This window comes from Pelobates fuscus, chromosome 12 (genome assembly GCF_036172605.1).
Source record: "Pelobates fuscus isolate aPelFus1 chromosome 12, aPelFus1.pri, whole genome shotgun sequence".
Lineage (NCBI taxonomy): Eukaryota > Metazoa > Chordata > Amphibia > Anura > Pelobatidae > Pelobates > Pelobates fuscus.
Window position 1 is genome coordinate 136,901,338 of NC_086328.1, and position 26,728 is coordinate 136,928,065.

The 26,728-nt window shown below is 39.7% G+C and overlaps 1 protein-coding gene across 1 annotated transcript in view; it reads right to left on the reverse strand.

Annotated features, from left to right (window-relative positions):
* Positions 1 to 342: 342 nt before the first annotated feature.
* Positions 343 to 26,728, reverse strand: part of DDB1 (damage specific DNA binding protein 1) — a 50,103-nt gene continuing 23,717 nt past the window's right edge. The window contains exons 5-26 of the mRNA XM_063437899.1: positions 26,422 to 26,519; positions 26,134 to 26,292; positions 25,928 to 26,011; positions 24,554 to 24,670; positions 24,366 to 24,468; positions 22,091 to 22,166; positions 21,905 to 22,013; positions 21,369 to 21,547; positions 21,078 to 21,241; positions 20,840 to 20,947; positions 20,253 to 20,460; positions 16,773 to 16,868; positions 16,438 to 16,549; positions 16,151 to 16,274; positions 15,045 to 15,209; positions 14,385 to 14,479; positions 14,135 to 14,305; positions 13,831 to 13,940; positions 12,969 to 13,138; positions 12,778 to 12,880; positions 1,479 to 1,602; positions 343 to 1,346 (exon numbers count right to left, since the gene is read on the reverse strand). Coding sequence (XP_063293969.1) covers positions 1,263 to 1,346; positions 1,479 to 1,602; positions 12,778 to 12,880; positions 12,969 to 13,138; positions 13,831 to 13,940; positions 14,135 to 14,305; positions 14,385 to 14,479; positions 15,045 to 15,209; positions 16,151 to 16,274; positions 16,438 to 16,549; positions 16,773 to 16,868; positions 20,253 to 20,460; positions 20,840 to 20,947; positions 21,078 to 21,241; positions 21,369 to 21,547; positions 21,905 to 22,013; positions 22,091 to 22,166; positions 24,366 to 24,468; positions 24,554 to 24,670; positions 25,928 to 26,011; positions 26,134 to 26,292; positions 26,422 to 26,519 — 2,759 coding nt within the window. The 3' untranslated portion in view covers positions 343 to 1,262. The remainder of the gene's footprint in view (positions 1,347 to 1,478; positions 1,603 to 12,777; positions 12,881 to 12,968; positions 13,139 to 13,830; positions 13,941 to 14,134; positions 14,306 to 14,384; positions 14,480 to 15,044; positions 15,210 to 16,150; positions 16,275 to 16,437; positions 16,550 to 16,772; positions 16,869 to 20,252; positions 20,461 to 20,839; positions 20,948 to 21,077; positions 21,242 to 21,368; positions 21,548 to 21,904; positions 22,014 to 22,090; positions 22,167 to 24,365; positions 24,469 to 24,553; positions 24,671 to 25,927; positions 26,012 to 26,133; positions 26,293 to 26,421; positions 26,520 to 26,728) is intronic.

The window sequence follows — 26,728 nt, forward strand, 5'->3', positions numbered from 1 at the left end:
TAAAGGTAAGTTTTAACCCTTTACTCTCCCCAGAGCCCGGCGGGAGGGGGTCCCTGAGGGTGGGGGCACCCTCAGGGCACTATAGTGGTCCTTTAAGGAAAACTTTACTAAAACTCCTGTGTACTTATTGATAGAAATAAATATTCACCGGTTCTAGTCCAGACTCTAAAAAAAAAAAAAACTATGATAATCCATAATCCATAATATAAATACTGCACATATTTATTGAAGTTTATGGCTATTTTGACCCTTGATGCTTACATTGTGAAGAGACGCAATAAACATACGCAGTATGTATATTGTATTTTGATAGAGTATGTTTTGTTTTATTACACCGCTGTATATTACGACACAGAACCAGATTTATTTGCAGGGGTAGTGAGTAAGAGTCTGAAAATTGCCATGCAACCAAGATTGCATTGTTGGGCATTTTTCCCCCAATTTCCAAAGAACAATTGAAATCTTTAGCCTCTACAACTAAAGCAAACGCCTTTTTAAAATCTACGGTTTGTTGAATATTGAACTCTGTAAGAGCTGAACTTCTGAAGTAAAGACCCCTCATTCAGGGGCAAAACCAAGGGATATTGCAGCACGATTGACTTTAGTGAATACTAGGGTGGTCTCCAAACAACTCAAATATTTAATGGACATTTGGTGATGAGAGTGTGCATGTTGTAGAGATTATGCGGTCAGCGATATATAATGTAACATCACATTACAGGAAGTAGACACGTCATTGTCACAGGGCTTTTCCTATGCACCACAAAGTCTGACAGTAAAAAGCTATGGGATTTTCATTTCCAGTCTAATTTATTTCCTAAAACTTCAGAAAATAAAGTTTCCTATTTCCCTTTTATAAAGGGAGGTCTGGGAAAAAAACACAATTACAAATCACGTGGTCCTTATCCGTGAATGCTTTACAATGTCATAAACCACCCCCACTTGCTATAAAGAAAGTCCCCTATAGAGACCACTTATTCACAATATTTCTTAATGAAAAATAAAATACAGTTAGGACTATAGGGTGACAGCAGGGGAGTCTGGCAAGGGTAACTTGTACAACCATACATTAGTGCTTGCGGGAGGGATAAGAATTCATTGAGGTTTGAGAGCCCGAAGGTCAGCAATGCAGATAACACCGTCCCTTTGGGCTGTGAGTAATACAATCAGCCTCATTGGCAAAAGGTCCCGTAAGGGAGGTAGCTTCCCTCAGTACAAGGTTTTGGAAGGCCAAGCCAAAAGGAGTAGCAAGCAACTGAAAATCAGTGAATCCTTGTTAACTCTTCAACTATCTTTATCAAGTCGTCAACGGTGGTTTCCCTCTTCATCCCGCTACCATCATCAATCTGCAAGGTAGAGATAAGTTATTATTTGTACAATCCTTACAGAACACTAGCATGGCAGAGTTACACTATTATAAATATGGGATAACTTAAACTTATATATTCAATTATGACGACAGTCTGTATTAATCTCACCTGTAGATTTGCTACCACCTCTTGCATCTTTGGTCGGCTGATGTCTAGAAAACTTTCAATCAGATCTCCATCAATAAATCCAGTGGCTGATTCTGTCTTTCTTTCTGTGTGAAATGACCTCCAGGTGGCATAACAGGTTAAGGTAAGCAACTACAGGGGCATACGTCAGCTAATAGACGCCATTAATTATCCCTCATGCAGCATCTTACTATCAAAAACAGCAGGAAGACCATACTTTTTTTTTTTTTCTAAATTAGGACGGCCAGATTTTACTTTCAGTCAGGTGTGCTGATAGAATATATATGGTATGGGGCTGCAGTAACATTACTGGTGTCCTGCATGATAGAATATATATGGGATTGGGCTGCAGTAACATTTTTGGTGTCCTGCATGATAGAATATATATGGGATTGGGCTGCAGTAACATTACTGGTGTCCTGCATGATCGAATATATATGGGATTGGGCTGCAGTAACATTACTGGTGTCCTGCATGATAGAATATATATGGGATTGGGCTGCAGTAACATTACTGGTGTCCTGCATGATCGAATATATATGGGATTGGGCTGCAGTAACATTACTGGTGTCCTGCATTATAGAATATATATGGTATGGGGCTGCAGTAACATTACTGGTGTCCTGCATGATCGAATATATATGGTATTGGACTGCAGTAACATTACTGGTGTCCTGCATGATCGAATATATATGGGATTGGGCTGCAGTAACATTATTGGTGTCCTGCATGATAGAATATATATGCTATTGGACTGCAGTAACATTACTGGTGTCCTGCATGATAGAATATATATGGATTGGACTGCAGTAACATTACTGGTATCCTGAATGATCGAATATATACGGTATTGGGCTGCAGTAACATTACTGGTGTCCTGCATGATAGAATATATATGGTATGGGGCTGCAGTGACATTACTGGTGTCCTGCATGATAGAATATATATGCTATTGGGCTGCAGTAACATTACTGGTGTCCTGCATGATCGAATATATATGGTATGGGGCTGCAGTAACATTACTGGTGTCCTGCATGATCGAATATATATGGTATTGGACTGCAGTAACATTACTGGTGTCCTGCATGATCGAATATATATGGGATTGGGCTGCAGTAACATTATTGGTGTCCTGCATGATAGAATATATATGCTATTGGACTGCAGTAACATTACTGGTGTCCTGCATGATAGAATATATATGGATTGGACTGCAGTAACATTACTGGTATCCTGAATGATCGAATATATACGGTATTGGGCTGCAGTAACATTACTGGTGTCCTGCATGATAGAATATATATGGTATGGGGCTGCAGTGACATTACTGGTGTCCTGCATGATAGAATATATATGCTATTGGACTGCAGTAACATTACTGGTGTCCTGCATGATAGAATATATATGGGATTGGGCTGCAGTAACATTACTGGTGTCATGCATGATATAATATATATGGGATTAGACTGCAGTGACATTACTGGTGTCCTGCATGATAGAATATATATGGGATTGGGCTGCAGTGACATTACTGGTGTCCTGCATGATAGAATATATATGCTATTGGACTGCAGTAACATTACTGGTGTCCTGCATGATAGAATATATATGCTATTGGACTGCAGTAACATTACTGGTGTCCTGCATGATAGAATATATATGGGATTGGGCTGCAGTAACATTACTGGTGTCCTGCATGATAGAATATATATGGTATTGGACTGCAGTAACATTACTGGTGTCCTGCATGATAGAATATATATGGAATTAGACTGCAGTGACATTACTGGTGTCCTGCATGATAGAATATATATGGGATTGGGCTGCAGTGACATTACTGGTGTCCTGCATGATAGAATATATATGCTATTGGACTGCAGTAACATTACTGGTGTCCTGCATGATAGAATATATATGGGATTGGACTGCAGTAACATTACTGGTGTCCTGCATGATAGAATATATATGGGATTAGACTGCAGTGACATTACTGGTGTCCTGCATGATAGAATATATATGGGATTGGGCTGCAGTAACATTACTGGTGTCCTGCATGATAGAATATATATGGGATTGGACTGCAGTAACATTATTGGTGTCCTGCATGATAGAATATATATGGGATTGGACTGCAGTAACATTACTGGTGTCCTGCATGATAGAATATATATGGGATTAGACTGCAGTGACATTACTGGTGTCCTGCATGATAGAATATATATGGGATTGGGCTGCAGTAACATTACTGGTGTCCTGCATGATAGAATATATATGGTATTGGACTGCAGTAACATTACTGGTGTCCTGCATGATAGAATATATACGGTATTGGACTGCAGTAACATTACTGGTGTCCTGCATGATAGAATATATATGGGATTGGACTGCAGTAACATTACTGGTGTCCTGCATGATAGAATATATATGGGATTGGACTGCAGTAACATTAATGGTGTCCTGCATGATAGAATATATATGGGATTGGACTGCAGTAACATTAATGGTGTCCTGCATGATAGAATATATATGGTATTGGACTGCAGTAACATTACTGGTGTCCTGCATGATAGAATATATACGGTATTGGACTGCAGTAACATTACTGGTGTCCTGCATGATAGAATATATATGGGATTGGACTGCAGTAACATTAATGGTGTCCTGCATGATAGAATATATATGGGATTGGACTGCAGTAACATTAATGGTGTCCTGCATGATAGAATATATATGGTATTGGACTGCAGTAACATTACTGGTGTCCTGCATGATCGAATATATATGGTATTGGGCTGCAGTGACATTACTGGTGTCCTGCATGATCGAATATATATGGTATTGGGCTGCAGTGACATTACTGGTGTCCTGCATGATAGAATATATATGGTATTAGACTGCAGTAACATTACTGGTGTCCTGCATGATAGAATATATATGGGATTGGGCTGCAGTAACATTACTGGTGTCCTGCATGATAGAATATATATGGGATTGGGCTGCAGTAACATTACTGGTGTCCTGCATGATAGAATATATATATATATATGGTATTGGACTGCAGTAACATTACTGGTGTCCTGCATGATAGAATATATATGGGATTGGACTGCAGTAACATTACTGGTGTCCTGCATGATAGAATATATATGGTATTAGACTGCAGTAACATTACTGGTGTCCTGCATGATAGAATATATATGGTATTAGACTGCAGTAACATTACTGGTGTCCTGCATGATAGAATATATATGGTATTAGACTGCAGTAACATTAATGGTGTCCTGCATGATAGAATATATATGGGATTGGACTGCAGTAACATTAATGGTGTCCTGCATGATAGAATATATATGGGATTGGACTGCAGTAACATTACTGGTGTCCTGCATGATAGAATATATATGGGATTGGACTGCAGTAACATTATTGGTGTCCTGCATGATAGAATATATATGGGATTGGACTGCAGTAACATTATTGGTGTCCTGCATGATAGAATATATATGGTATTAGACTGCAGTAACATTACTGGTGTCCTGCATGATAGAATATATATGGGATTGGACTGCAGTAACATTACTGGTGTCCTGCATGATAGAATATATATGGTATTAGACTGCAGTAACATTACTGGTGTCCTGCATGATAGAATATATATGGGATTGGACTGCAGTAACATTACTGGTGTCCTGCATGATAGAATATATATGGGATTGGGCTGCAGTGACATTACTGGTGTCCTGCATGATAGAATATATATGGTATGGGGCTGCAGTGACATTACTGGTGTCCTGCATGATAGAATATATATGCTATTGGACTGCAGTAACATTACTGGTGTCCTGCATGATAGAATATATATGGGATTGGGCTGCAGTAACATTACTGGTGTCATGCATGATATAATATATATGGGATTAGACTGCAGTGACATTACTGGTGTCCTGCATGATAGAATATATATGGGATTGGGCTGCAGTGACATTACTGGTGTCCTGCATGATAGAATATATATGCTATTGGACTGCAGTAACATTACTGGTGTCCTGCATGATAGAATATATATGCTATTGGACTGCAGTAACATTACTGGTGTCCTGCATGATAGAATATATATGGGATTGGGCTGCAGTAACATTACTGGTGTCCTGCATGATAGAATATATATGGTATTGGACTGCAGTAACATTACTGGTGTCCTGCATGATAGAATATATATGGAATTAGACTGCAGTGACATTACTGGTGTCCTGCATGATAGAATATATATGGGATTGGGCTGCAGTGACATTACTGGTGTCCTGCATGATAGAATATATATGCTATTGGACTGCAGTAACATTACTGGTGTCCTGCATGATAGAATATATATGGGATTGGACTGCAGTAACATTACTGGTGTCCTGCATGATAGAATATATATGGGATTAGACTGCAGTGACATTACTGGTGTCCTGCATGATAGAATATATATGGGATTGGGCTGCAGTAACATTACTGGTGTCCTGCATGATAGAATATATATGGGATTGGACTGCAGTAACATTATTGGTGTCCTGCATGATAGAATATATATGGGATTGGACTGCAGTAACATTACTGGTGTCCTGCATGATAGAATATATATGGGATTAGACTGCAGTGACATTACTGGTGTCCTGCATGATAGAATATATATGGGATTGGGCTGCAGTAACATTACTGGTGTCCTGCATGATAGAATATATATGGTATTGGACTGCAGTAACATTACTGGTGTCCTGCATGATAGAATATATACGGTATTGGACTGCAGTAACATTACTGGTGTCCTGCATGATAGAATATATATGGGATTGGACTGCAGTAACATTACTGGTGTCCTGCATGATAGAATATATATGGGATTGGACTGCAGTAACATTAATGGTGTCCTGCATGATAGAATATATATGGGATTGGACTGCAGTAACATTAATGGTGTCCTGCATGATAGAATATATATGGTATTGGACTGCAGTAACATTACTGGTGTCCTGCATGATAGAATATATACGGTATTGGACTGCAGTAACATTACTGGTGTCCTGCATGATAGAATATATATGGGATTGGACTGCAGTAACATTAATGGTGTCCTGCATGATAGAATATATATGGGATTGGACTGCAGTAACATTAATGGTGTCCTGCATGATAGAATATATATGGTATTGGACTGCAGTAACATTACTGGTGTCCTGCATGATAGAATATATATGGTATTGGGCTGCAGTGACATTACTGGTGTCCTGCATGATCGAATATATATGGTATTGGGCTGCAGTGACATTACTGGTGTCCTGCATGATAGAATATATATGGTATTAGACTGCAGTAACATTACTGGTGTCCTGCATGATAGAATATATATGGGATTGGGCTGCAGTAACATTACTGGTGTCCTGCATGATAGAATATATATGGGATTGGGCTGCAGTAACATTACTGGTGTCCTGCATGATAGAATATATATATATATATGGTATTGGACTGCAGTAACATTACTGGTGTCCTGCATGATAGAATATATATGGGATTGGACTGCAGTAACATTACTGGTGTCCTGCATGATAGAATATATATGGTATTAGACTGCAGTAACATTACTGGTGTCCTGCATGATAGAATATATATGGTATTAGACTGCAGTAACATTACTGGTGTCCTGCATGATAGAATATATATGGTATTAGACTGCAGTAACATTAATGGTGTCCTGCATGATAGAATATATATGGGATTGGACTGCAGTAACATTAATGGTGTCCTGCATGATAGAATATATATGGGATTGGACTGCAGTAACATTACTGGTGTCCTGCATGATAGAATATATATGGTATTAGACTGCAGTAACATTACTGGTGTCCTGCATGATAGAATATATATGGGATTGGACTGCAGTAACATTATTGGTGTCCTGCATGATAGAATATATATGGGATTGGACTGCAGTAACATTATTGGTGTCCTGCATGATAGAATATATATGGTATTAGACTGCAGTAACATTACTGGTGTCCTGCATGATAGAATATATATGGGATTGGACTGCAGTAACATTAATGGTGTCCTGCATGATAGAATATATATGGGATTGGACTGCAGTAACATTACTGGTGTCCTGCATGATAGAATATATATGGTATTAGACTGCAGTAACATTACTGGTGTCCTGCATGATAGAATATATATGGGATTGGACTGCAGTAACATTATTGGTGTCCTGCATGATAGAATATATATGGGATTGGACTGCAGTAACATTACTGGTGTCCTGCATGATAGAATATATATGGTATTAGACTGCAGTAACATTACTGGTGTCCTGCATGATAGAATATATATGCTATTGGACTGCAGTAACATTACTGGTGTCCTGCATGATAGAATATATACGGTATTGGACTGCAGTAACATTACTGGTGTCCTGCATGATAGAATATATATGGGATTGGACTGCAGTAACATTAATGGTGTCCTGCATGATAGAATATATATGGGATTGGGCTGCAGTAACATTACTGGTGTCCTGCATGATAGAATATATATGGTATTAGACTGCAGTAACATTACTGGTGTCCTGCATGATAGAATATATATGGGATTGGACTGCAGTAACATTAATGGTGTCCTGCATGATAGAATATATATGGGATTGGACTGCAGTAACATTACTGGTGTCCTGCATGATAGAATATATATGGTATTAGACTGCAGTAACATTACTGGTGTCCTGCATGATAGAATATATATGGTATTAGACTGCAGTAACATTACTGGTGTCCTGCATGATAGAATATATATGGTATTAGACTGCAGTAACATTAATGGTGTCCTGCATGATAGAATATATATGGGATTGGACTGCAGTAACATTAATGGTGTCCTGCATGATAGAATATATATGGGATTGGACTGCAGTAACATTACTGGTGTCCTGCATGATAGAATATATATGGTATTAGACTGCAGTAACATTACTGGTGTCCTGCATGATAGAATATATATGGGATTGGACTGCAGTAACATTATTGGTGTCCTGCATGATAGAATATATATGGGATTGGACTGCAGTAACATTACTGGTGTCCTGCATGATAGAATATATATGCTATTGGACTGCAGTAACATTACTGGTGTCCTGCATGATAGAATATATATGCCATTGGACTGCAGTAACATTATTGGTGTCCTGCATGATAGAATATATATGGTATTAGACTGCAGTAACATTACTGGTGTCCTGCATGATAGAATATATATGGGATTGGACTGCAGTAACATTATTGGTGTCCTGCATGATAGAATATATATGGGATTGGACTGCAGTAACATTATTGGTGTCCTGCATGATAGAATATATATGCTATTGGACTGCAGTAACATTACTGGTGTCCTGCATGATAGAATATATATGCCATTGGACTGCAGTAACATTATTGGTGTCCTGCATGATAGAATATATATGGGATTGGGCTGCAGTAACATTACTGGTGTCCTGCATGATAGAATATATATGGGATTGGACTGCAGTAACATTAATGGTGTCCTGCATGATAGAATATATATGGGATTGGACTGCAGTAACATTACTGGTGTCCTGCATGATAGAATATATATGGTATTAGACTGCAGTAACATTACTGGTGTCCTGCATGATAGAATATATATGGTATGGGGCTGCAGTAACATTACTGGTGTCCTGCATGATAGAATATATATGGGATTGGACTGCAGTAACATTACTGGTGTCCTGCATGATAGAATATATATGCTATTGGACTGCAGTAACATTACTGGTGTCCTGCATGATAGAATATATATGGGATTGGGCTGCAGTAACATTAATGGTGTCCTGCATGATGCTTTTTTTCAAGTAACGTACTTGAAAATAAATATATTAAAAAAAATAGCTACTCAAATGCACAAGATGTTTGTACGATACTAGTTTAATGTTGCTTTGTTTACAAATATTTGTGTTTAAGACTCTGGCTCTCTTGATATTAACCCCTTCAGGACTGAGTCAATAGTGCACGTTCTGATCAAAACAAAACGTAAACAAAAACTGGAATTTGCGCTATATATGTCTGTTCAACCGTAATTCACCTCTTTCATATTAAATGCACCCACACTTATTATATATCATTTTGTTCAGGAGAAACAGGGCTTTCATTTCATATAAAATATTTATATATGAAACAATTTATTATGAATAAAATAAAAAAAAAACTGTAAGAAATTAGAATTTTTTTTTTAATTTGTAGTTCCGCCTCACATTTTAGCTGTAAATGTCATAATACTGTTAGGTTTTACTGCAACAAAATGCACATATTTGTAATCAGCGATGTCTCACGAGTACAACAGTACCCCCCATTAACAGGTTTTATGGTGTTTTGGAAAGTTACAGGGTCAAATATAGAACGTTCCATTTTCAAATTGAAATTTGCCAGATTAGTAATGTTACCTTTGAGACGGTGTGGTAGCCCAGGAATGAGAATTACCCCCATAACGGCATACCATTTGAAAAAGTAGACAACCCAAGGTATTGAACGTGGGGTATGTTTAGTCTTTTTTAGTAGCCACTTAGTCACAAACACTGGCCAAAGTTAGCGTTCATATTTGTTTCTGTGTGAAAAAAGCAAAAAACTAATATTTGGCCAGTGTTTGTGACTAAGTGGCTACTAAAAATGACTGGACATACCCCATTTGCAATACCTTGGGTTGTCTACTTTTGCAAATGGTATGCCATCATGGGGGTAATTCTTATTCCTGGGCTACCATACGGTCTCAAAGGCAACATAACCAATCTGGCAAATTTCAATGTCAAAAAAATGAAATGCGAGCCTTATATGTGACTCTCTAACTTTCCAAAACACCATAAAACCTGTACATGGGGGGTACTGTTATTCTTGGGAGACTTCACTAAACACAAATATTAGTGTTTTAAAACAGTAAAACATATTACAACAATAATATAGTCCATAAAAGTGCCGTTTGTTTGTAAAAAATGCAAAAAACGTCACTTTTACTTAAAATATCATCGTTGTAATACAATTTACCAGTTTGAAACACTAATATTTGAGTTCAGCGAAGTCTCCAGAGTAAAACAGTACCCCCTATATACAGGTTTTATGGTGTTTTGGAGAGTTACAGGGTCAAATATAGTGCTTGCGAATTAAATTCTCTGCACTTTCTCCCTGTGTTGTCAGGCATGTCAATCAAATTTTAATTAATTAAATGACATAATTATGTTAAAAAATTACTTAAATATACACGTAGAATTTTAATATATATGCATTTATAGGTATTTAAATTCTACGTGTATACTAATGTAATCTTTCATGTAATTATATGTATTTATCTATCTATATATATTTGCGGTTATTTGTATTTTATATATAGATAGATATATATAGAATGTCATTCTAAGTGTATTCTGTTTCCAATATATATATATATTAATAACAAAATACAGTTAGAATGAAATTACATATGAATATATAATTTATTTTAAATTTTCTTTCAATATTTTATTTATTTATTTTATTATTGTATTTATTTATTATTGTAATTATACGTATATATATAATATATATGTAGATCTATTATATATAATATATATATACATATTATATTTGTAACGTCATTCTAAGTGTATTTTAATACTAATATATATACTAATATTAATATTAAAATACATTACGTATGACGTTACATATATATAATATGTATATATATTATATATATAATATATATACATATATTATATATATATAAATACTTGTATTTTATTTTAACATGTGTATTTAATTTTTTTTTTACACTACCTACCAGCAGGGGGACTCTCTAATATTTTAGACAGTCCCCCTGCTGGCAGATCCATAGCCAGCTATAGGGGGCCATGTGATCGCTCTTTGAGAGCGATCACATGGCCCCCGGGGGCCTCATTTGCCGGAGGGGGGCTGCCTGGGCTCTCAGGCAGACCCCCAGAAGAGGATCGCGGCGGAGGTAAGTAAATCTTACCTCCTGGGGGCTTCAGCCGTTACGGCGTTCTATGCCGCCGCAACGGCTTTAAAGCCCTTTAAAGCCGCGACGGCATAGAACGCCGTAACGGCGTTAAGGGGTTAAGAACATTCATTCATATTACCGGACTACAGTGTAAACAATAGACTGTTCTATCTCCGTAAACATTTGCAAAATCAGATGTAGCTCTTGCAGAAACAAAGCAGACATCTGTCACATGCGGAATATAAGGGCTGTTCTAAAGAACTAAGCTGATATAGGCTATACTACAGAGCATTTATATGTCGGTTAATTGTTCGACTTTCTATTGGCTTCCTGTGCTTCAAGAAGGGTATATGTACACACCCAATTGCACGACTACACAAACATACATAAATTGCAGTTGTACAGATCATGATAGTAAAGCACAATGAAGTTATTGTTCCTTTCAGTCAATTACTTTTCTAACTCAAAGGGAGAGGGAAGGAACATAAAATAATAAAAAAAAACCAACATACAAAAAAAAAAAAAATCACCCGAGTGAAACATGTTAATGTAATTCAACATATCAGCACTGTTCCAGATTATCAGAAGCATTAATCTGCTTTTTAACCCCTTATTAAACACACCCTTTTAATAACACTAATTGTAATACTTTCTTCCTTAGAACAGGATAAATATGATATTAAATCTACTCTGCGACGAGCTGCTAAGAGTAGCAGTAATTATTTAAATACCTCACTATTTGCCAACTCATCAGGAAACACACAGAAAATGTGAGACGTATTAAATGCTATATGTATCTATGTACATATATCCAGATCGCATTGTAAAATGCATGTGGAATGCCTTGCCCTGTCAGAGTTTCTATGACAAACATTAACCACTTCATTAGTTATCATTTTTGCAGAATATTATCCATAACAGCATTAAAAGTGTGAATTTCTGGGAATTCAAAGAAGAATTAAAGGTTTAGGCCAGTAAAGCAAAATTGGAAGAAAGTCAGATATGTTATGATTTTATCTGTTGTAGCCAAAATGTTAAAATTCACAATTTAGTGAATAAACCAGGGCCATCTCTGGTAGATTTTAAGAAGATGGAATTATGTTAAATTATGTAACAGTATTTCTAGGAATTGATCATACCTGCCTGGAGTTTATCAGATATTGTTTACGCTTTTGTTAGTTTAAGTGTTTCCCTAGTTACTCTGTGTTCTGTTTGGATATACAGTAATCTCTCATAATTTAAAGGATATAAAGAGTGTTCTATTTTGCCAACACTTTTGATAACTTTGTTAAGTCTGTTCTGCACATCTAGGAGGAGGTTGTACCAGCTCTCGGAGACCGAAGTCACAAGCCCTAAAAGTAAAAACACAGTTAGCTAGGAATAGCTGAAAAAATAAAAGAAGAAAATAAAGGAAACCTGAAATCTCCTTGATGGTCTCACCAATCATGCCGTTAACAGTCCCAAAGAGAACTGAACCCTGGGTAGGGGGAGAGGTCTCCCCAATATTTTGCATCACTAGGGATCCATGGCAGAAAACGTTCACAAATTCCCCCAAGTGGAAGAGTCCAACCTCCTGCAGGTGTTGGCGCTCCTCATCTGTCGTAGCAGCACTAAAGATTTTTGTAATGGGAGGAAAAATTAAAACACCGTTAATCTCCTTCAACACATATAAATTATAATCTTTATATATTAGCGTATCCAGTCTTTACAAATAATTTTTGCATCTACACAAAAGAGATTGTAATCGATGGAAAACAGCTATTTTTAAGACCATAATTATCCCAATACAAAAATGTAATTTACTTTTCACTTGTAACAGGTTTTAACCTCAATGATATAATAAATATTGCTCCAGACATAGCAACCCACTGTAAAATAGAAGAAAGCATAACTTATTCAAAGATATTTAAAGGAACACTATAGTGTTGGACTAGATGTTCAGGTCCCTGGCCTTAGATTGGAGATAAAAGCAGCACTGAAATAGGAAGTACCTCTAGTGGCTTTCTGAGTGACTGCCACTGGAGGTGTTACTAGGCAGTGATGTAAACACTGCATGTTCTCTGGTGACTTTAGCGTTCCTTTAACCCCTTAAGGACACATGACATGTGTAACATGTCATGATTCCATTTTATTCCCGAAGTTTGGTCCTTAAGGGGTTAAACAATGCTTTCAGAATTTCAAGATAGCAGACATTTTAAAAGTAAAAGAGCCCTTTAAGCACTAATCGAAAAAAGGATTCAGTGAGTGGGGGGTAAATTGAAAAGCTGCAATGCAAACCCCCAGAACGAGCCACAATTATTACCTGTCTTTCTGACATACAAATAAATTAAATGCATTCTCAGCTCCCAGGAAGTTATCATCATCTAAAATCTCCACGGCACTCATCCAGTTTGGGTTAAAATCTCGTGCAATCTGCAGGTAGATTCAGTATCATCATTAATCAAGAAATATCAGGGCATATATACACGTTATACTAATTAAACAAAGCTCAGTGGGAACTAAACCATTTAATTATGTCCTGGTTCTATTCCTACAGTTATTCGCTAGGTTTTACTAAACTGCAGAAATACAATCAGCTTATGTCTCAGATTCCTCACACTTCCTACCTCTTCAAAATTTCCTTCCATTGGCTTATACGCAAGCAGCAACACAGAGCGCATCAGGTCTCCCACCAAAATGAAGTCACCCTTAGTTTTCAGATAGAGCGCCATGATATTGTTGTAGTGATTGCATTCTGTGCGCAGCTCTTTTTCAGCCGTCCATTCGTACAGTCGCACCTGTACACAAAAAAATAAATATTACAGATGGCTTGCAGAACCACCTAATTTCCATACCACTTGTACTCCAAAAGCTTACCGTGCTGTTGATGCTGGCCAGCAGTTTCCCGTTAAACTCTACCATAGAGTACACTGCTCCCTTAACTTCTTTCTCAGCCACAGTCTGCAGCTTACCTGAATGGGATATGCACAGTTACTTATTAGGGAGAGATATGCACAGTTACTTACTAGGGATATTTGCATAAAGGAGTGTGTAAATTATGGAAGACACGGTACAAAAACAAAATGTCACCACGGTAATACCAACCTGACCTCACATGTAAAATAAATATTCATACTCCAGGTCAGTTTGGCAATGTGGTAAACAAAGGGGTTGTAGGTTTAATGTTTAAAGTAGGCATGCAAGTTGCCCATTCTGTCTTCTAGTTCTAAAACACCATATGTTTACAGAGGGCATAGGGTATGCAAACCCTAAATTTGGAGATAAGCTACATCTGCAGTACTCAGTTAGCAAATAGTATAATAATGAATGTAACACATAGAAAACAGACTGACACAGTGGGGTTTTAAATACCCAATCCAAACACTTACAATCTAAAAGAGAATAACAAAGTGTGATATACGAGTCCATGCACAGTCCTACACCATGGTAAGTGATGCCTCAGAATCTATAAATGTATTTAAAATTTATGCACTAAATCCTGTATACATTTTACATATCTCTCCTGATCACACCTACCATCACAGTACTGGAAAACTACAATTCTTCCTTGTTTTGGCTCTGCCTCATCTGGGTAAACCATGGCCGTTCCCACCAGAAAGTACGTGTTTGGATCCTTCCCGAGCTTGCAGGACACCAAACTCAGAGTGTATTCATTCTGCAGGAACTGATGTGTGTGCAAGACTGAGAAGAAATAAAAGAGCAATTGACAGAGAATGAGATTGAAAAAAATAACCAAGATTCCACAAAGCCGCTACTGCACTATACACAGTAACATTCCCTGTGATGTAAGACGTCCAGAAAGTAGACTGTAAAACACCAGGAATAAAACCAAGCCATTTCCAGGGTCACAGTTTGTCAGAAGTGCCCCACTGAACAGAGTTACTGTGTCAGGAGTCAGCAACATTGGTCTGGTTTTCTGAATCACCTTTAGCTTCCCTATTCTGGGTCACAGGATCCCACCAGAGATGGCCCAATCATTTTTCTACGTTGAAGCAGCAGAGACAGCCCCATTTGTATGAGTTTTTGTAGTGTGCAGTTAGATTTTAAACACACTTGTCTCGATGCACTTCTGGGAACTGGAACCAACATCTTCCCAAGAGGTTCCATGCATGCATTTACCTTAAAGGGACACTCCATTGCCCAAATAATAATAATATAAAAAAATAGAAAAATAGAAAAAGTGTACTGTACATTGTACTAATACACTGAATGCCAGGTTATGCAATGGCTGTCTGGCATACAATACTAAAAAGGTAAACACATTAGAAAAAGTGATTTATTTATTTTTAAGGGTAAAGTTGCACTCATGGCTAGCGGTTATTTAGCTTCTAGGCTGCACAATGATCTCAGAAGTAACATCTCTTTCTTCTTCCAGTGACTGTGTCTGGAGTGAACCCCATGTTGAGGGTCTTTGTATACCTCAAGACAGAGCCCCATTGTTCAGGGTCACTGTATGAGGAGAGTAATGGAGTCACAGTGTCTGGAGACAGCCCTGGTTTATGTGAATTCAGCATTCTAAAATAAATTTCTCACAGCCAGTCCTAAATGAAACATTTTAATGGTTATAAATCTGCCAATCTACCTTCCACAAATTACAACAATTTAACTTTGATCCCAATTACCCTCAAACGTGTGCTGATCAATGATGAGCAGATTGTGAACTTCAACTTCTTCGCCAAATGAAGTTTCATGGGGAGATGTGCTCCCAGAGAACAACTTACTGCAGCTCACACTACTAGAAAGTGCCTGTTAAATACGAAGGGAAAGAGCCATCAACACGGAACCAAATGGAGTAATAGTCACCATAAAAATAAGGCTGTTGGTTTTCTCACATTAAAGGGAAAGTAAATGCTTGAGACATCATTTCACACTACTTTAATGGCCCATTAAAAAGGTTTGAAAAACTAACCTGTGTGCTGGCACTAGGCCGGAGAGGAGAGCTACCTCCACTTGCATCTTGTACCTCAGTACGACTGGACAGCACTCCAAAGCACTGGGAAACTTCTTGGTAGCAGATTTTCCTGCAGTAAAAACACATGTCAAATCTTGAATATGATTTCTTGCTTCTGGTGTCTCTCAAACCAGAACCACTGTGGCCCAAGTTTAATTAAAATCCATACTGGGCCCCAAGTTAATAATCTTTGAAGTCAGGACTGCGAGTGGTCCCTGAGGACTGATTTGAGAAACACCAATGTCAAGAACACGCCCCTCCCTATAGGACACTCGCTATTCCCCCATGCATACCTTGGAGACTCGAAAAGCGGCACTGTGCGGATGTGAAGCTTCTGGATTTCATCAATTGTTCCAATAGTTAAGGTGCTGTTATTTGCCAAAGCCAAGCTGTGTCAGATAGCAGGGTGGAGAAAACAATATACATTAAAAAATGTAACAATTACACAAACATAAAACTTACATTGCAGACTGTTAAGCTTTAGGATCCTCTATCTGGTGTGCAATGGGTTATATAGCAATACTGGAAAGATTTGTGGTCGTCTCCTTTCTTCTAAACCTTCAGTGAAATATAAACACTGGCTAAAAATGCATTTACTAAATGCTGCAATAAAACAAGGCTCGTTTTCCATCCTCTGCATTACACTTTATTCTGTCCTGAATAAGTCACTGACATTGATCAACTTCACGCAATTTACGAATCACTTTGCCATTTTGTTTGGGGATAAATTGTACGCCTTGCTGTATTCTCAAAATTACCTCAATAAAATGTTAGTTTAAATAAAATAAAAAATAATGACAGTATGAAGCCTAATACTACGGCCAGCTTGTACAGGTACCCTGAATTATCACACTCAGAACTTGGTATAAATTTCCAAAATTCCGCATTACTGTCCCTAAACTGGAAGACTTTCTGGGTCGAGTTCTGAGCTGGCTAATGACAGCCCAATGATGTAACTCCAACTCTGGCAGCAAAGACGTTAAACTCTGTCTGTATCCCTCCCCCAGGGCCAAGCACTAAAGCGTGTCCCCACGGGGTTTGAACAACTGTGTCTCGATCCAGAACCCCTCCCCCACGGAGTATCCACCCTATAAACCTCACTACAGATGCAAATCCCAACGGAGGTGCCCAGGTTCAAAGGAAACTGGGAGACGGCCCTGAACCGCAGCTTTAGCGAAGGGGAATGGGATAAAATGTGCTTGTTAACAAACCACTGCGCGGTATCCAGCAAACACCAAGAAACAGCATACAAGCTACTCACGCTCTGGTACCGCACCCCAGACGTCTTACACAAAATATACCCAGACCACCTAGCACAGTGCTGGAGATGCGGGGTAGGGCCGGGGACGTTCCTACACATTTGGTGGGAGTGCGCAGAGATACAACCCTTTTGGCAGGGGATACACAAAATGCTAAAGATATTCACGGACCAGCCACTCCCCTTTGATCCTGCTGCAATGCTCCACCACCACACTACCACACCAAGTAATAGAAACAAAAGATCAATTACTATTAGGATACTTAATGTAGCAAAAGAGCTCATCCCACAACACTGGAAGAGCAAGGACGCACCTACACTAGACAAGTGGTTCACACAAATGGAGGCCCTGAGGGAGACGGAAGACATACACATGAAATCTACGGACAGAACACAACAATACCTTGACACATGGACACACTGGATTCTGACAACGGCGGGAGCCGGGTTCACAGACAAACTCCGTGACTGGGGCCGACATTAAAAACACCAAATACCGGGCCCAAAGGGAGGACGACATAAAGCCCTACTACCCGACACCGGAATAGACGGCACCCAGCTTGAGCGCGGACCCATACGACAGCAAAGATGCCAAAGGGCCACAACACACAAGGACACAGCAGATGACAGCTAGAATGCTCAAGTCAGTCCCAAACCTCACACACAGGAGAACCCAGGACAGTGACCCCCCTCCCCCACCCATCCTTCATCCCTCACCATTTACTCCTGAAAGGAGCCACACATCTTACTCTACCCTTCAAACGCATTTCTACGACGAATCAGAGCCAACCTTACCTGTAAATACCGACACTATCAGACACCTGTACACAGCAAGGTTTTAAAACTAGTCTCTATAACCATCCTCTGAGCAACCAATAGGGGACTGCGCAACCCTTACAAATATAAGATGCCTAACTAATGGAGACCTGCGAATCTACCATACTGTTTATTTAGAGAAATGGAGGCCTGCGTGCCTCAATAAATGAGACCTCTTTCGTGACCTGCGTGTCCCATACATGTTAATACTTTTCACCGCTATTGAATGATGTGACTACGTAAACATAGTACAAATGTACCCACTAACAAAGAATTCTGCACATAGCCAAATAGGCTATACCCAAATACTGGAAACAGGAGAGAATTCCCCCCACTCCAGACATGGTTCACCCAAATGACAGTCCCCAGGGTGACAGATGAGCTACATATGGTGGCAGTTAATGCCACCAAAGCGTACATGGAGATCTGGTCCCAAGGGATCATCCCCACTACAGCGACAGACTCTACCACTAACCTAGACTTAGAGACTATACCAGACGGACTTGACAACCGTGACTAGTACTGCGCACCCCAAACCCCCTCCCCCCCCCCTCACAACACACTGAAAATATCATATGCCCACTTCTAAAAGAGTTCTGGGACCTGCGAGTCCAACATGTAAATGCTAACGCAAAAGACGGCTACACAAAACACTGGAGGGTAGTACATGCCCGCGTCTAAAGAGCTCGGGGACCTGCGGGCCCACCATATAATTGCACCAAGGAGAGACCTGCGAACAACTATGAAACACGAAAGTGAACACTACCTCTTGCTACGGTCATTAATCCTGGGTGAAATGGGACCTGCGTGTCCACGCTTATTTTATATATCATGTGAGGGTACTACCCACTGTTTATATATCATAGGACCTGCGAGTACAACACGTAAAAGCTACTTGCATTAAAATGTGACCTGCGTGTCACCAATGTATGTCTACAAGACCAGCATTTTTTTCCACTGCGATAGTTAATATGCAACATTAATGGGACCTGCGTGTCCTTGCCGAAGTTTTCTTATGACCTGTTCAAAACTGAAAAATTAAAGATAACCAATAAAAATATATTTACAAAAAAAAAAAAAAAAAAAAAGTCTGTCTGTATATGCTGCTTAGCTAAACAGCGAAACACTGCTCTCACAGACTCCAGGCACCATGACCACTTCAAATCTCTGAAGAAGTAAAGATGCTTGGAGAAACCCATTAACTAATAAAGAGCATTCTCACCGATGCAGCTGCTTTCTGATTAACTACAACAAATTTTGTATCTTCTACCCTTTAACAGCCCATTGATAAAGATACCGAGTCCTGTCTGCCAAGCCTCTACTATTTTCTCCAAAGTAGAATTTTTTTTCCCAAGTAAAGCTAAACTTGGCATTACTATAGGTTCAGAGATTTACATGTAAGAGTATGGAAGATTGCACCAGTTGCAATGAGAAACAAGTATAACCAATCTGAATTTACATTTGTATTATATTTTTGTGTATGTTTATGCAACCCTTGCTTTACTGCTACATGTTTATAAAGAGTAGTCAGTTAAAAGGAGGAGTCAAAATTAAGTTTGCCAAAATACATAAATAATACAAATAAAAAAGATTAAAATAAATAAATTGTGTGATGAAAGAATAAACTATTTTTTTTTGCAATCTATAACCTAGCTGAAGGGGTTCACAGGCACCTAACCAAATCCAAATCATGGCTCACCTGTCTGGGTAACCCTCAGAGTTTAATGGACACATATAATTGACCTCTTTCAGGTTGACATTGGAGAAGACCAGCTTGTGGTTGCTGCTGTAGATAACTGTGGGTCGATCAGAACAGGCAAAAACATTGGTTGTGGACAGAGAGCGAAACGTCCTAAGCACAGTGGGTTGTGTTCCCAGAGTCACCTTCTTTCTGTCACTTAGAAGACCTGCACAAGGAAAAATGACAAACTCTAAATCAAAGACAATGTCATGCAAAATCCACAAACACGGCCCTACTGCAACGAGACACCTGTAAGTCTCTAACAGGTGCAACGTGAGAGCTAAGAGGAAACAACAACCTTTGCCCTAACTATTCTAAAGTACTTCAATACAAACGTGGAATAAGAGACCTGGTTTAGAATGTTTCTAAATAGTGAGGATTTTCTGCATTTCAAGTGATTTATTAAAATGGCAAGATCTTCTCCAATCCTTTAAATTAGTTTATAAATAATTACAAATGAAGGTATAATATGCAAGTCTAAGTGGAGATTAATAAATGTATGCCATTGGAAAATATAACATAACCCTTCATCCTGCCACACTCACCTGTTTCTGTATTGAGACCAAAATAGAAGAGAGCACCATCTCCGAGCGCACACAGCAGGTAGTGACTGCTCTCAAATGACGTCATAAGGATTGAACGAGGGATGATCTCTAAAAGAAGAGCATAATTTAGAGAGAGAGAGAGAAACAAAAAAGAGGAAAACTCATTGAAATACAGCTCATTAATCTGTATTTAACTTTTCTGAGGATGAAGACCTCAGCCTGCAGAAACATGCATTACCTCCACCCAGCATCTCCTTATGCAGCAGCTGGAAGCTTGGAAGGCTCAGGATTCGTGCAGAGATGTCAGTCCAGAGGCCAATGGCGCACAAAGTAGACAGGGCATCGCCGCCTGCCAGTGGGGTGACATCTAAACAGGCAACTTCATGTTCCATCTCAGTGCAGCTGTGACATGTAACAGGTTCATAACATTAACAAGGAATACACTAATTTACCATGGTGACAACCATTATTTATCAATATGTATAAAATCAATCACCATTTATCTTCAAATTCAGCATTAAACAATTACCCCATCTGTCTCAGCTCCCCAGGGTGAATTTCCAAGTAATAGAGTACTCTCCCCACAGCAAGTAGCACCTGGCGGCTGTTGCAGGAGCAGACGCTGACCTTTCGTCCTTGTGGCTCTTTCCACTCACTCACTAAGCTTTGAGGGTCCTGGGATACAAGTCTTACGGAGGCTGATGTGATCTGTGAAAAGAGAAAGTGCAGAAGCATGAAAATGTGAATACATAGAACCATGCCCGTAGTAATTTTTCAAAAAGAAAACCAGTGGCTAAGTGCATTACATATTATTTAAAACGCATACACCTATATTTATACTCTCTGCTCTATATGCACATATTTAATCACATTACCTGATATTCCAGGGCCAATTAATATTAATATGTTTATCCCTGCTGCATCTTGAATGTAAAAAGGGAAATATGTGCATGAGTTTAGAATATAATCCCAATACACAGGTGACTGGGAAACAAAGAACATTGCTGGAATTGGAAGTAAGCACAAGAGTTCAGTGCAAGAAATGCCTTAAGTATTCCGGATTACCTGAATGAGCTGCTGATGGGCCACATTTCCACAGAAAAATGTCTGTTGATCATCTACAAAACCAGCAAGGTCTGTCTCTTCCACTTCTTCCCCTGAAAGCGTCAGGACTCTGCAAAAGAGAGACCGTCAGCATATGACGTGATAGGGACAGTTACATTTATTTAAAAAACAGTAAAATGTACTGACCTAGTCTGTCCAACAAACGACAAAACAAGAGTGTCATCGGTCTCACGGTTGGCTGCCACTCGTAGAGGCCAGAGACCTGGTAAATAAACACAAAATAAAGACAGTTACATGGAAAACTAATGATAAACATTAAAGGAACAGTTTAGACACCCTAACAACGTCAACAAAATTATGTTGTTATGTGCTAGGATGTCCCTGGCTCACCTTAACAGGTTACACCGTTCTCGAATGTTTTAAACTCAAAGTCTTTTTTCCAGCTGTAAATCTCCTGGCCTCTCTGCCCTTTTGAGTTCTAAAATCTCTAAACGGAAACATCTTACAGAATCGGAGGGCAGCACTGCTGATCATCTGAGACCAGTCTGAATACCCATTATCAAAATTGGCTTAAAAGAGTTACGTTTCTTTCTTTTTTTTTATGTGCAATATGGTTAACAAACAGGTCTGTGGTGCCACGATAGCACAATCAGGCATATGAAAGCACATATTATCATGACAGGATTGATTTGCACATTTTTTGTTTTAAACAAGATGCATACGTATGGTCAGCAGTGAGAGATTATGCGTAATGGCAGTCATAATCATGTACAAGTGTAACTTTTGCCATTATAATAATAACAGTAATAACTTGAGTTAGCATAAAACTTAGGTTGTGCTTGTAAACTAACTGCTTAAATGTAAGTACATGGTTAAGAAATGAAAACAATATTCAGCATTGAAAAGCTGACCCCTGTAATAGGCATGCTGACTAAGCTTGGTATCTGGCTATGCTTTACATTGTTTCACGGTTAGCTGACGCTTGGCTTAGCGGTAAATGCATAGGAGTATCCCTGGGTAATCAAGTGTATATTGCGAACAATTAGACTCTGTTGTGCCTGGTTCGAAGACTCCCTCACAACATGGCTCCTAGGATTATGACAGTGTCCTTTACTACTTGCCAGCTGGCCCTGCGATATGGATTACAAGAGTCCTGCTTTACTATGCCTTCTCGGCCTCCCGCTTTGGAGCAGTTCCCTTCTCCCATCGCAGAAGTCTCTCGTGTGGTTACAGAGCAGGCTTGTTCTCTGGAGCTTCTGTAAGAGTTCCGTCGCTTGTGGAGGGTGAGGGTTATCCGTCGGAGCGTTTGGTAAGGGAGGGTGTTTCCCTTGGGGAATTGTGGCCCATGTGTGCTGCGAGATGTACAGGAAGCAGGGCAGGGCCTCCGCCTCGTGTCTGTGCAGGGCCTCCGCCTTGCCCTCTGCCGTGCCGCTTGTGGCTTAAGCCCAGTCTTCCTCTGCTTTATGCCTATCAGAGTGGGGTGAGATTGAGGCGTAGTCGCTTTGTTCAGCCGGTTGTGGCTGCTATCATGGTGAGCCTCGGTCCCGGAGCTCCGTTGTGTGCGGAGGGCCTTCCGGCTGCTGAGGAGTTTAGTATGCTCGCCCTTGTATGGGCCTCCCGTCCAGAGCTGGTTGGACGGGCTGCTGCTTTGTTCTCCATGGTGGGTGAGGCTTGGTAGGGAGGTCTGAGTTGTAGGCGCCTCCAGAAGGCTTGGCAGATTCGCTCGAACCGGAGCTCAAATTGTTTTCTCCACCGCTGGAGCTCTGGGTCCTCGTTTGTCTGCTGAGAGGTTTGCATGGCAGCCATCCTGGGCGCTTCGTGCGACTCCCTTCTGGACAACATAGTCTTTTGTGGCACGTAGGTGTGAGTCCCAGGTGTGGACCGGGATATCCCCCACCGGTCCATAGGGAGGGGTAACGGGGAGACAGGAGAGCTGTGCGGACCCCATGTCGGGAGATCGGCCACCTCCCCCGGCATTCAGGCTGCATGTCATGCTAGGCCTCATTTGCTGATCTCGGCGATCCGGCATTAAAAATCGCTTGCGTGGCATCAGAGTGACCAGCTCCTCTTTGCCAGTCGTGTGGTCACCCGTTTTGTGCTTTTCTGGGTTGTATTGTGCCGTTTCGCCGTTGTTTGTGGCTTTCAGAGCAGGAGCTGTGCTCACGTGCATCTGCTCAGCTCGGCGTTCAAGCAACGCCCCCCGTTACATTTCTTTTTGAGTCAGTTTTATGAATGGAGATTCACTGATTGAATGAGAGCGTCAGCTCTGCCACTGCCTGATTCTGCAAGAGCTTTCCGGTTTAGAGATTTTTAGAAAGTTGTTCTGGTGCTCAGAGGGTTCCTTTAACGGATTGAACTATTAATGATACCTTTAAAAAAATATTCCAGAACATATTAAGCAATCTTCGATTTAATCCAAATAGATCATTACATTAGGACTATTCCTTAATCCCATAATCACCTTTAATGCCTGGTAAGTCAATGCTGGCATGCTCATGGATTCCAATGCCATTCCTAATGATTCGTAGAGAACCCTCTTTAAATGCCCCAGAACAGGTCACCAGCTGTGAAAGAGGCGGGAGAAGAAAGTTGGTGAAGCCTGCATGGGAGACTACGCAGAAAATTGTAAATAAATGAGATTCACCACACCTGCCCTTGCCCCTGTCTTTCCAGATCCACCACACACATGTCTACAATGGGGCCCAGGTTAGTGAAGGTTTCCATAGCCATCACATAGGAGCCCTGTTCATTGCTTTCAGCAGTAAGCTGCAGAGAAGGAGGAAGGAAATGTAATACTATTATGTGAAACAAAAAGAGAGCAATGGACAGAAAGGAAGGAACGGAAATATGGAACTACTACATTACAATGTGTAAAATGTACATTTACGGGAAACAAATAAAATGTTCAAATTGGACCAGTATTAATGACAGTCAGCTCCAGACAAGTATTACAATTCTATAGATGGTGCAGGCAACACGAATAGATCATGTACAGCATTATAGAATTTACTTAACTAAAGTTTGTCTTTGGTTTTATTCTGATGAACATGCACAGCCAGTCACAGACACACATTGCTGCTCAGGCTAATGCAGAGATTACACATTTCCTTCTAGCCATATCGATTCATACCTGGAGTGGGCGCTGTGATAGGCGGAATGCAATCACCTGGATTATCAGCCAGTCACAGACACACATTGCTGCTCAGGCTAATGCAGAGATTACACATTTCCTTCTAGCCATATCGATTCATACCTGGAGTGGGCGCTGTGATAGGCGGAATGCAATCACCTGGATTATCAGCCAGTCACAGACACACATTGCTGCTCAGGTTAATGCAGAGATTACACATTTCCTTCTAGCCATATCGATTCATACCTGGAGTGGGCGCTGTGATAGGCGGAATGCAATCACCTGGATTATTAACCAGTCACAGACACACATTGCTGCTCAGGCTAATGCAGAGATTACACATTTCCTTTTAGCCATATCGATTCATACCTGGAGTGGGCGCTGTGATAGGCGTAATGCAATCACCTGGATTATTAACCAGTCACAGACACACATTGCTGCTCAGGCTAATGCTCCCTAATTACCCTGAGCAGCACAGAGAGGACTGCTGCTGGGGACTTGTGTATAGAATTAAAATAGTAAAATGGTTTAACATTCTAAGGAAGTATGGTACCAGCATACTCCATATATTACCGCCAGGAAGCAGTCACAGTGCCTATAGTGTCCCTTTAATAGCAATCTTTAAAAGGCAAGATTATATGGATAAACAACACAAATGCATTAAGAACACATATAGATTACAATGTAGTGTTTATAAAGCTTCAACATTATGGTTTTCCTAGATGTATTGTAGACGTTGAGGTGATAATTCAGAAAGGACAGAGAGGGAAGGGGGAAAGGGAGATATAGTAGCACAGCTGAAATGATAAGAACGCCTGTTATGAAGAAACAACTGAAATAAAATAAAAACAATGAAAAACAGCCATTCTCAAGAGCCCTCCATGATTTGTTACCTTCACTAGCTGAGAGTCTCCAAGCCTTGAACCCACAAACACTACTCCATTATCAAGGTATGTTAGACATTCAGAGATGGAAGTCTGAGAGAGAACGATAGAGACAATATAAATATATTACGAATAGATTAACCAGAAATAATAGGAATCCACCCATCCTCAATTACACCAAGGGAAGTCAAAAGTACAGCGTCATCGTCTCTTACCTCCCCAAGCAGCTCTACTCGAAGATCTTTCAGAGTAACGGTCCCATCCATCTGCTCCTCTTTCTCCAACAAAAGCATGAATAGCCGGCCCTCGATGTCCCCCAGCAGATAACGTGACCCATTCACATCAACCCGGTTATGGCAAACAATGGTACTTTGCTGATTGAAAAGGAAGAGTCTGTAAATATTAATTCTACAAACGCAAATCCCAGTGTATTTTATACTAAATTTAATGTGCAATATTCATTTTAATCCGTCACAATAAATTAGGATATTGAATGTGCTTACCTTGATAATTGGAGGGGCTATTGCAAGGTATTTTTCCCCATTGTGGTAGGTAATGGATTCCTGACCAATGATAATTGCTCCTCCAAAAGGCTCTGGGACTAAAGTATAGAGTAGAAATTAAAGGTTTGCTGTAAGTCTTTTAAAAATGCTTAATAGCTTCTGTAGCAAATACCAAACCCTGCCTATTGTGGAAAGAGAACAAAGGAGTGATAAATGTATTGTTCTACTTTAGGTGCAAGAAAATATATTGAAAAATAATGAAATATGTTTGATCTACAAATGTGGAGACAGCTATTATACCAAGGGA